General features: G+C 35.3%; 1 protein-coding gene across 1 annotated transcript in view; it reads right to left on the reverse strand.

Annotated features, from left to right (window-relative positions):
• Nucleotides 1-6,241: 6,241 nt before the first annotated feature.
• Nucleotides 6,242-12,643, reverse strand: part of LOC308340515 (integrin alpha-V) — a 104,223-nt gene continuing 97,821 nt past the window's right edge. The window contains exons 27-30 of the mRNA XM_080799748.1: nucleotides 11,114-11,227; nucleotides 10,905-11,012; nucleotides 10,218-10,340; nucleotides 6,242-9,959 (exon numbers count right to left, since the gene is read on the reverse strand). Coding sequence (XP_080655874.1) covers nucleotides 9,864-9,959; nucleotides 10,218-10,340; nucleotides 10,905-11,012; nucleotides 11,114-11,227 — 441 coding nt within the window. The 3' untranslated portion in view covers nucleotides 6,242-9,863. The remainder of the gene's footprint in view (nucleotides 9,960-10,217; nucleotides 10,341-10,904; nucleotides 11,013-11,113; nucleotides 11,228-12,643) is intronic.

A 12,643-nucleotide genomic window follows, 5' to 3' on the forward strand; every position in this document is an offset into this window, starting at 1 on the left:
AAACAAATAATCCAATTTTAAAATGGGCAAATAAAATAGAGAGCCCAGAAATAGACTATACAAAAACTGACAATTAACTTATGACAAAGAGACAAGAATATACACTGGGGAAAGGACAGTCTCTTCAGTAAATGGTGTTGGAAAAACTGAGGAGCCACATGCAAAAGAATGAAATGACTACTATTTGACACCATATACAAAAATTAGCTCAAAACAGATTATAGACATGAGGGGTAACTGGCTGGCTCAGTTGGTAGAATATGTGACTCGTGATCTCAGGGTTGTGATTTTGAGCCCCATATTGGGTGTAGAGATTAATAGCAAAATCTAAGGAAATGGATTGAAGATTTGATGTAGGACTTAAAACTATAAAACTCTTAGAAGAAAACACAGGCAATAAACTCCTCGACATGCATCTCGACAATGGCAAAAAAGCAAAAATAAAGAAGTGTGAGTGCATCAAACTAAAAAGCTTCTACATAGGAAAGGAAACCTCAGCAAAATGAAAAGGCGATCTATGGAATGGGAGAAAATATTTGTAAATAATATATCCGATAAGGGGTTAATATCCAAGTATATAAAGAACACACACACAAATCAATAGGAAAAAACTCAAACAATATGATTAAAAAATGGGTAGAGAATCTGAATAGACATTCTCCAAAGAAGACACATCATTGGCCAACAGGTACATGAAAAGAGGCTCAACATCACTCATCATCAGGGAAACTCAAATCAAAACCTCAAAGACATCTTACCTCACACCCAAGAAATAACAAGTGTTGGCAGGGGATATGGATATGGAGAAAAGGGAACCCTTGTGCACTGTTGGTGGAGAAGTAAATTGGTGTAGCCACTGTGGAAAACAGTATGGAGGGTCTTCAAAACCTAAAAAATAGAACTATCCTACAATTCAGCAATTCTTCTTCTGGACATTTATCCAAAGAAAATGAGAACACTAATTCAAAAAGATAACTGCACTTCTATGTTCTGTGCAGCATCTTTTCAATAGCTAAGGTATGGAAACAACATAAGTGTTCTTCAGTGGATGAATGGACGAAGAAAATGTGTTACACACACACACACACACACGAATACTATTTAACCATAAGAAAGAATGAAATCCTACAATTAGTGACAACATGGATGGATTTTTGAGGGTGTCAAGCCAAATGAAATAAGTCAGAGAAAGAAATACCTTATGATCTCATTTGTTGTGTGGAATTAAATAAAAACAAACCAAGCTTAGAGATATGGAGAATGGATTGGTGGTTGCCACAGGCAGGGGGCGGAGGGTGGGAGAAGTGGGTGAAAAGGGCCAAAGTTACAAATTTCAGCTGTAAAATAAATAAGTTATGGGGATATAATGTGCAGCATGGTGATGATAATGAAATACTGTATTGCATATTTAAAGTTACTAAGAGTCCTTAAATAAATAAATATATATATTACATTTACAAAATTTATAAATATGTTTATAAAATATTATAGTAACAATGCATGCTGACAGATGTTTACTAAGTGTGATGATCATTTTGCAATATATACAAGTATCCAGTCATTATGTTGTACACCTGGAACTAATATAATATTAAATGTCAATTATACCTTCTTTAAAAAAAAAAGCAAAGAAACAAGAAAGAAAGAAAGAAACCAAATTCATCTACAGAATCAACACAATCCTTACCAGAATCTGAGATGACTTCTTTGTAGAAGTTGACAAACTGATTCTAAAATTTACATGGAGTTGCATGGGACCCCATATAGCCAAAACAGTCTTGAAAAATAAGAATAAAGTAAGTAGATAGCCTCGCTGGCATCCCAGCTGGCTACTGCTCTGTAGAACACATAGATTTGGTCACAGCTGAAAAAGGTTTGCATAAAATTAATGGGAAACGTATTCTAGGAGCCACACCTGCACATTTTAAACTAAACTCTGCCACTTATGGAAATAAACAGATAATAGCCCTGTGTACTCCCATTTTGGGGTGGGGTTGAGGGGGATAGTGGTATGTGGTATGGCTGATCGCCAGCATCCGCCCGTCCTGTTGAAGAGACAAGGTGGTTTTGAATCAGGTTATGTCTAAGGGTTTTGGTTTTATGGAATTCATGGCTGAACTTGTTCAGAAGCAAACCCCGACAGGATGCCAGGGAACAGTGGGACTGCTGGGGTCCAAACCAGTGCGTCTGAGTGCGGCAGTCACTAAAGGGAGCTATGTGAAGCCCGCGGAATATAATCAGTTGTCCATTTGTAGCTACAACCAGTGTATCCAGCAGTACCAGACTACCATGCCTAGTAGAGTTATGACTACAACACAGGCAACAACGGCTACAGTTACTCCCCAAAAGGCTATCCCCAGAGCTGGACACGGATATAGGAAGAAGTTGGAGGTAATGCCCCCAGTGACCCCAGGCCAGAGCTCGGTGTGGCTGAGGCCAACAAGGAGGTCATGGAACAGAGTAAGGAGCTGTATGTTCAGTGGTTGTCTCTGTACAGTGTGTCTTCAGAGACCCCACCACGACATAGCCACGACAAAAGACTAGCCAGAATGAACGATGTAAGGGAGAAGACAGAATCCTTTTCAAACAAATTGTTGTGAGAACTTTTAACTTTTTTAGAAATACGATTTTTGAATTGTCAGCGATCAACTATTCCTTAAATTATGGCTATTCCTGCAATACTGCTGTTTTCATTTGATAATGAACCATTTCATTTGAGTTTGAAGGCCAAAGGACCACCCACTATTGAAGGGGACTGAGCAAGGCTGATATTTATATTTTTTGGAACAAGAATTATTTACCCAGATAGGGCTACCCACACTCCTGGGGATAAAGACAGTTTAGGATTATTAGCCAAAGTGGATCATGTGATTCACACTGTTACTAACACTCAGGTTTAGAGTGTTCTCAGGTGACAGGCATTGTAAGTCATGAAGATTACAGTCAGAATACCTGGGTTACGTGCCGTATGTCAAAGAGTGGGCAATTTCATCTATGGCATTTCAGGTAACCATCCATGTACAAGCCCTCCAACCCCACTCTTGTGTTTCTTAATTATATAAATTAATTTAATTATATAAATTATATAAATTCATTAAGCAAGTATAAATTTATAAAAAGAGAACTCAGGAAACCAGGACTTGATGATTTGCAAAATTCTCAACATATCTAGATCATGTGATAAAATAATGAGGCTCATCCGATGACCAAGATTGAATGGATCTAGGAGAGGATGTGCAGTGGGTAAGGTGAAGAACTGAATTTGGAATATTAGAGGTGAGAAGAAAAGCCCATCTCTGTATGGTGGGCAAACCACATGCTCGGGGCTATTACTGAACCACTGCTCTACTGCAGCTGCTTTAGGGTTCCCTTGGGAGGCTAGAGCTTTCCAGTGGGAATAAGGTGAACTTAGTTACCACTATGTCATCTCTGTTACTTGGGGATCACTGAGTACCTGTGGGATGACTGAGGAAAGACCCTTGAGTTTCAATTTGTGCCAGTAGTTTAATACCACACTGTGGTGAAATGCTTGGCTTTGGTTTAGTATTAAAGGTTTTAGTCAAAGTCAACACTGGTTTTACTAAGAAGTTGGAAATTCATTATTCTTTAATAAAGTCTTCCCTTTCATTTCCTCACTAAAGTATACTGAAAAATTCAAAATGATTCACTTGTCTGTCAGGTGATAATATCTCTGATTTTTGAAGGTGCTTATGTCACTTATAATCTCAAAAAGAATTTTAACTGCACTGTTCAAAGATGAGAAAATTTATAAGATACTAACTTTCTTGTCTCCCATGGGAAATTTACCATGTATCTTACACAAGATCAAGAATAATTTCTATTACTCAGGTGGAGAGCATAATTCTCCAAAGTAAGTACTACTAGTATATATCATTTAGTACTTTTTGTGAATAACCCTGTAGTCACTAATTAATATTCTGAATACAAAATTGGCTTAAAAAGTAATCCCTAAAGATTCCATTTTGATACTCCAATATCTGAAAAATGGTGTAGAAGTTAAAATTAATTACTTTAAACAATTTTTTTAATACCATGAAGGTAAATTACTGTATAAGGTTCAAGTTCAAAATCTAAATGCTCCTTTTATTAAAACACCAATTAATGTATTTGTTACTTTTCAGGAAACAAAGCTGACAAGGGAAGTGAAACAGTGCAAAAGGAAATTAAACCACGTAACTCTAGGCAGTTCAGAACAGTACAGAAAGTGAATAAAAATATCACTTGGAAACATCCCAGTATTGTACCAACTAATATTCAGGCACCCCCAGCCTATCCACTAGATAGTAACAAATCTATTTTATATAAAGGGTCACTAGGAATGTAGGCAGTCTTGCACAGCAGAAAGCACATGGGACTAAGAATTTGAATATATAAGCTTTAGTTCCAATCCTGCCAGTACGAATTTGGACAAGAAATGAACTCTGGGCATCATTCCAGTATGTAGGGGTGAGGTAAACCCTTTCTTTCTTTCTTTCTTTAAGATTTTATTCATTTATTTGAGAGAGAGAGAGAGTTAGAGAGAGAGAGAGAGAGCATGAGAAGGGGGAGGGTCAGAGGGAGAAGCAGTCTCCTACCAAGCAGGGAGCCTGATGCGGGACTCGGTCCCGGGACTCCAGGATCATGACCTGAGCCGAAGGCAGTTGTTTAACCAACTGAGCCACCCAGGTGCCCCAGGTGAACCCTTTCTAACTTGCGGTTTTTAGCTGTTGGACCATGATGCACATAGATAGCGTTTTTGTGATTGTCATGTTTAGGGTTCACTGAGCTTCCGGAACTGTATGGTTGCTACATTTTACCAAATTTGACAACTTTTTGATTTCAAGTTAGTCTGTCTCCATTTTCTCTCTCCTCTCTGACTCCTTTTACACCTAGATTGACCCAGAGTCACTGAGGCCATTTATTTTGTAATCCACACCACTAGCCCCCTGCCCCACTCCCGTGTGGTGCTTCAGTTTAGATGCATTCTATTCCTCCCTAAATTCACGAGTTCTTCCTTTTCTTGATCTACTTTTTATCCCCCTCCAATGAGTTTCTGACTTCAGATACTGCATTTTCTAGTAATGGAATTTCCACTTGAGTCTTTTATTAATTTCCAGTCTCTTCTGAAATGCCCATAATTTCCATGTTTTTCTTGAATTTTTAACATATTTATAATTGTTACTTAAAGTCACACCTGCTAAATCGTTTGTGGGTCTGTTCCATTGACTTTTTTTCTCTTTTTTTTCCCCTTCAAAATATGGGTAACATTTTCTTTTCACACACACACACACACACACACGACATTGTGGATGGAACACTGCAGTCTTTATATGTGGTCTTCCACTCAAAGTAAATGCCTCAAGGGGCAAATGAATTACATGTGTATCACCTTAAATTTGTGGAATCTTGGTTTTACGCTTTGTTAGAGGGGCCAGTGGCGTTGCTCTTCATCCTAGGGCTAATCAGTCAATCTTGGTGTGTAGTATTTATTCCTAAGGCATAGATCCTCCAAGGTTTCAATGGAAAGACTGGGTGTTTCCAAGCTCTTGTCACTCCAGTCTCCAATTTCGCCAATCTCATTCTCCTACAGTAGACAGTGGCTGAATTAACTGTTCAGCTCTTCCAAACTTCCACCTGCTGTTTTCCTTTTGGGCCCCCTTGGAGTCTCACTAGAGCAGGGTCAGAAAAGGATTTGAGGGGAAAACATTCCTCCCTTCCACAATGCAGCGCCTTTCTTTCCTCAACTTTTATCCATGATGGCAGTCCCATCATTCCAGGAAAATGAGGGCCCTTTTCTGCTTGTATTCTATCCAACAACAGAAAGTAACTTCCAGGAAAAAGGTGGTTCCCCTCTTTAATAATCAAATCCACTCCAGTTTCTGTCAAGCTTTTTCTAACTTCAGTGTTTTCAAGAAGGTTTTTTTTTCCCCCTTCTTTTGTTCATCACTTACCATTTTTATCTGATAAAAGCTACCTTGCCATTATTGGAAATGGAAACCCCTTTTAAATTTTAAAATGTCTATGATTCTGTGATTTGTAATTGGTGTATTTTAAACTTAGGTTCATTTTGCTCTTTTTGTGTTACCTTTTTTCAAATAACACTCAAAATAAATAACACTTTTTTCAAATAAATAACACTTTCAGAGAGGCACCTCTTTGAGGTCATCCTCTTAGTCCATTATTGCTGGCTCATGTGATTAAAAAACAAAACTGTGATCACAAAGGAAAATATACACAAAAGTGGCACCATATGCTCAAGTTTATTGAACAGACACAAGTTACACATTGGAAACTAAGTAAAACACTGTACCGGTTTTTACTAAATCAAGTCAGCAAATGACAAGTTTTAGAAGACACGTATTTTATGTCTCACCCAATGTGGGTGATCATAAGAGAAGCTAAACAAAGAAAATTACTGTGTTATTAGGTAGCAAATTAATTTGATGTATAGTTCCAAGTTAGTTTAAGATATTTCAAAGTGTTTCAAAACTAGTAGGGAATAGGTCATGTCCAAACTGAAATAAAATGTAGAATGTACCTTTTAGGGGTAAATAACTTTATTTGTATATCCATAGCAGAATCCCTCCTTCCTACTAACCAAAATTCTAATAAATTTAAATCTGTTTAGATTAGGTTTACTAAATTAACAATGACTCTGAAAATTATCTAGGTTTGGTTACATTGTTATATTGCACTTGAGAACAATGACAACGAGCATCAAGGATTTGGTACCTCTCCCAGGAAGTTCATTACATATCAGAAATTACAAAGAAATACAAGCATATATGCCTGGGGTTCATTGTCCAAACTAGCATATCAACAAATTAAAAGGGCTAATCTCCCAAACACTGAGTATTAAGTTATTTTATTTGCCATTTTTGATCCTATATTCAATTTCTGAATTCCACATTTTTTAATTTGCCAAACTACCACATATACAAACCATCCAAGAGAACATACAAAGTGACATTAAAATAGACAATGGTTATACACATGTATTTCAAAAATTCCAATTATTCTTCTCCAAGCTTGGCACTGTGTTTTGCAACAAAAAAAGTGCCTATCAACTTATCATTTGTTTGCCTTATATAAAGCAGCTGATCTATTATATACTGTACTTTTGCCACTTAAATCTCTCTTGGGGTCATCATTAACTATCGCAAGTCTTTCACAGCCCTCTTAAGGAAGTCAGTATAAGTACAGTCTCTTTTACTAATATTTCAATTTTCTTGTTATATGAAGCATTGATGAGAATTTACTATGAAGTAGTAGTTTCAAAACACAGGTAAAATTGTCGCACTAAAGTTTTAATTGTTTTATCCTTCAGAATTATGAAGACCTATATCATAATAACATCATCATAATAAAATAATAATTCAACACAAGAGAAAGGTAAAGGGGAAAAAAGAAAGAATATCCCTCGCACAAATGTTTCTCAAAATATCAATTCTGAAATAAATGCTTACATAAGAAATCTACAACAGAATCAATAGTTCTTACCAATATTAAATGCTTTAAATACTCTTTATCTCACTCATGTTTCTTAAAACTGATCAGATTATTAAAATTTTACACTCAAAATGGATTTTAATTCTCAATAAATCATAAACAGTAGCATTTAAAATGTTTGAAAATTAAAAGTTTTCATAGAACTATTGTCTGACATTTTAACCAAATACATTCACGTGCTGCTTCAGGGTAAAAAGAATCCCAACAATTTCCCAAATATTTTCCTCAAAGAGTAAGCTTCCAAATCATTCTTCTACCATATTTTTGTAGAGATATGCATTTTCATTTTTTAAAAGAAAATACTACTGCTTAAAACTACATTTCATAAAAGGGAACTTAAAACATCATGCTTCCAATAATAACATCCTTCAGTCTCCCATACAAGATTATACCTTGAGATAGAGGCCATAAAAGGAACAGAACGTGCAAAAGTGAACAGTTAAGTTTTTTTTAAAGAGTGAATTTTATCCAACATATACTTTCAGGGATGACTACTATTAGGTGGGAAAACAGGTAGTGAAAGTTGTCAACTTAGTGACTGTTCGGTGGCAGACCCTAGGATAAAAGTATTTTTTCTTAAAAAACTTTAGACTCATTGGTAGTAAAAATACTTATTGGATATGACTAAGATCTTTTAAGCTACTAATAAAATCTATACTACAAACCTATTTTGAGATTCATTAAAGTGAAATACAGGGTCTTGTCATGTTCTAACATATATAACATGCGTTCCTCTGTTTTATGAATACATTCTAGCTTAGCCACTTGTGTAAGGAATTAGAACACAAGATATGGCAAGATAAATTTCAATTATTTTTAAAACACAGAAAAATATTCAATTATTTGAGGGAAATATTTATCATTGCCTAATGAGGACAGCAGTTAAAAACCTATTAAACTCTCAATTTCTAAAGAATAACATGATGTAATTGCACAAAAATAGGTACAATTAGGAGTCATTCCCAGACCTTGAGGAACTGTGAATAAATCACATATTCCTCCAGAAGAATCATCAACCTACAGGCATATAAAACTACAACGTGCCACCTGTGCAGTTTTTATATAAAAAAATCCTAAAAAAGTAATTTATGTTAATAAAACTACAAAAGTTTTAAAAGGCTCCCAGTAACCTGAATTGCTTATAAAAGTAACTTTTATAGTTATTTTGATAGCTGAGACTGGTTTTCCACATGATACTTTGTCGAAACTAAGGTAATACCCATATAAGTAGCATCATGCTATTTCTACAAGAACACCAGCAGGCTACATTAAGAATTTCAATTCCAAGTGTTTCTCGTGGGGTTGGGAGGTTGGATGCAGGTTCCTGTAATTTGTAAAGATTCCTCATTGATCTTAGCCCATTCTCAGTAAAGTTTTGGAAATATAAGGAAGAATACATATATAGGAAGAAAATAAATTAATCTCAACTAAAAAATCCTTACTCTAAGAGCATACTACAAATAAGCAACTTTATCAAAGAACTACAGTCTTTTAATTTAAATGCTTTTTTTTGTATTGTAAATAGCTGGACTAATACAATGGAATACATGTACTTTGGAAACGATTCCCAACTGCATATGGCTTTAAGCATGATGACGATGAGTGGAAATTAAACTATTACACAAAAGAGGCATTTCTGATCATAGAATTTTTAGTACAGGTTAGCTTAAAGGATTTGAAATAGAACCTAAACATACAAATTAAAATGTAAGGAAATGGACTGTGGATTAAACAAAAATTAAAATGTAATAGCATGTACCCAATTTTTATATTAAAAATATTGTATCTTTACTATTACAGCAAAGAATTTGGATGGACCATGCTTTTTTTCCTTTTTTTTTAAGTTCTACTACATAGGTAATATTAAAATCCAAGTTCATGCAGTTATAAAGTTAGTAGCTTAAAAACTCAACTGTAGTGTAATGTATATTAACAATAAATTCCTGTACAAAAGATGTGGATCCTAAGGTCCAAATATGGATTGCTTTAAAACAACAAAAGCAACAACAAACAAAATCAACATACAAAATCAGAAACAATAATTGTAGGAGGTACTATTTTATATAAAGTGTTAACTCAGGCACTACCTGTCTTATGTACATTGAAGAACTATCACTTGAAACTTTATTATTTAAATACCTAAAAACACAAGTCAGTGGGTGTGTATTACACGTACGTCTGAACTTAATTATTACAAAAAGGTTGACAAATATTGCTCTTGTTTTGTGGTTAATACCAATGGGCACCATCAGCAGTACAGTCTTGGAATTTTATTCCTTGCAAAAGAAACTGAAACCTATAATGAAGTCAGTGATTCTCATGGGTCAGGCTGTAGCATAACTTAAAAATCACAGTTAAGTTTCTGAGTTTCCTTCACCATTTTCATGAGGTTGAAGCTGTTCCCTTTCTTGTTCTTCTTGAGGTGGCCGGACACGTTTGAAAAAGCCCATCTGTTAGGTGAAGAAAAACTAACATTACTACCACATCAGTGAAGAAAATTAAAAGTACTAAGGTACTGTATTATCACCAAGAAAATTTGAGCAGCACCTCATACAACTTTTCTCCCTTCAAATATATGGTGCTCATCATGCATCATTAAAGTTCCCTTTCTTCCTTCCCTTCTTTTCTATTCTTCCTCCTTTCCCTCCATCCCATACCCTTTTCTTCTGCTTCTCCTCCCCACTGCTCTTCCTAAGTCCAGTACTTACCCTATACATTACAAATACCAAAACAGCCAGTAACAGCAATCCTGCTAGCACTGCTAAAATGATCACCCACACAGGCACAGGCATGGGTGCGGGTTGAATGCCCCAGGTGACATTAGTGGTAACCTGTTGGGGGGAAAAGGTTTTGTGTTTTAAAAACAGTTTGCTAAATCACTCAACAAATATCTGAATGCCTATTACATTTTGTTTTAATGGTATTCACATTTTCTTTTCTTGTATATGATAATCTGTGATTATGTATTTGGTACTGAAGCATGCACATACGCACATAAAATTCCCAACAGCAGGTTAACTTCAAGGTACCTCTGAAGTGACTTTTAAATAATTTTAAATAATTGAATATCCAGCTTTGATGTATTGGTCCCATTTTTAATCCTCAAATTATAGATCTTTAAAATCTTTCACCTTCACCTTTTATAGTTAATTTCCAACTTTCTAACTTCATGGGGAAAAATTCCCCATGAAATCTCTTACATAGGGATGCTAAAGAAAAAAAATCTACCTTTAATAATTCTGGGGTGGGGGAGTAAAATAATATTTAACTAGGTTACTAGCCTACCAGGTAACTTTTACAATAGTTAGGGTGTCATTATTTAAAATAAAATAAAATAAAAATCTATGGCATTGAACTGAGTACATTTATTCCATTTCCCCAAATCAATGACTTACTAATGTGGAGTTGAAGATATCCTCAATTGGAAGGTTCTTATAAGGAAATTCAATGACGTTAAAAGAAGCAGATGACTTCAGAGAGTATGAATGATTCTGGTTTTCTTTCTGTATGGAAATAACAATGAAATGATTTCCAAGATGTGAGGCCTTTTTCATGTCTTAGAGAAAATGGATAGACTGCTGAATGCTGTTATCTGTCTACTTACATTCATAAAGGTCTCAGTCCACAGCAGGGACTTTACATACAGGATGGCACTCTTTCCTCTGTCTAGTCGTCCAACCTGGCAGACAATCTTCAGGCACTCAGCAATCCCACAACCCTGACGAAACAAATTCTTTACTTACAAGAAAAGTAATGTTTTATGTGAGGAATAAAGAGATGATCCAGATTCTTCTGCCTTATAAGAATAATATTTAAAATGACAAGCTAATAGTGGAGTCTATGAATGCTTTTTGTTAAAAGGGGTCGGTTTTAGAGGCGGCTGGGTGGCTTAGTTGGTTAGGCGTCTGACTCAGTCTCAGCTCAGGGTTGTGAGGTCAAGCCCCATGTTGGGCTCCAAAGTGGGCATGGAGCCTACTTTAAAAAAATAATAAAATAAAAATAAAGGGGTTGGTTTTAATGTGATTTGTTATATAAAGATAAGATCTATAATATTCAAAGATGTATTTTTATGGCCAGAAGTCAACATTCTTCTAGAAATTAATATTCTTAGGTAAACCCAGAGCATGATGATTATATTAAGACATAAAAATCAGATCATACTATGCCTATGGAAAAGAAAAAGAACCAGACTGAATCTTAACAGCTATGCCATGTCAGACCTGTAGAAATCAAGTGGCAGGCTGATGGTCTTTGCTACATTCAGTGTTTTTATCAATAACTGGAAGGCAGGCAGTCAAAGATAGGAAATAATGACACCTTGCAAGTGCTGGTCAAACTGCATTAGACCTGTCACACCCATAGTTACACAACAATGCTATCCCGTAAGTGGTACTACTAGTCAATGACAAGGAATAACCAAATTTCCATGACCCAAGGAAGGGCATCTGTGAAAAGTTGGTAATACGACACTTAATGGCGAAAGAAAAATGCTTCCTCCCTAAGATCAGAAACAAGATAACAATGCCCACTCATGACACTTTTATTCAAATTGTCCAAAAGGCCCTAGCCAGTACAATTAAGCAAGAAAAAAGTTAAATTAAATAAAAGGTACCCAAATTGGAAAGGAAGAAGTAAAGCTATCTGTTCATGGATGACATGATCTTATATACAAAAACACTAAAGATCCACAGTAAAACTATGAGAGCTAATAAACAAGTACAGAAAAAGTACAGAATGCGAGACTGATATATAAATAACTTGTATTTCTATATACCAATAATGAAAATTCTGAAGATGAAATTAAGGAAACAATTCTATTTTAAAAAGAGCATCCCAAAAGAATAAAATACATAGAAGTAATTTAACCAAGAAAGTGCAAGACTTGCATACACTTACTAGTACAAAATATTTTTTAAAGAAATTAAAGAAGACCTAAATAAATGGAAAGATACCTCATGTTCAAGAACTGTTAGACTTACTATTATTAAGATGAAAACACTCCTAAATTGTTACAGATCCAACAAAACTGCTACCAAAATTCCAACTACCTTTTCTGTAGAAATGATCAAGCTGATCCTAAAATTCATATGGAATTGCAAAGAACCCCACATAGCTAAAACAATCTTGAAAAAGA

The sequence above is a fragment of the Martes martes genome (genome assembly GCF_963455335.1).
Source record: "Martes martes genome assembly, chromosome: 3".
Classification (NCBI taxonomy): Eukaryota; Metazoa; Chordata; class Mammalia; order Carnivora; family Mustelidae; genus Martes; species Martes martes.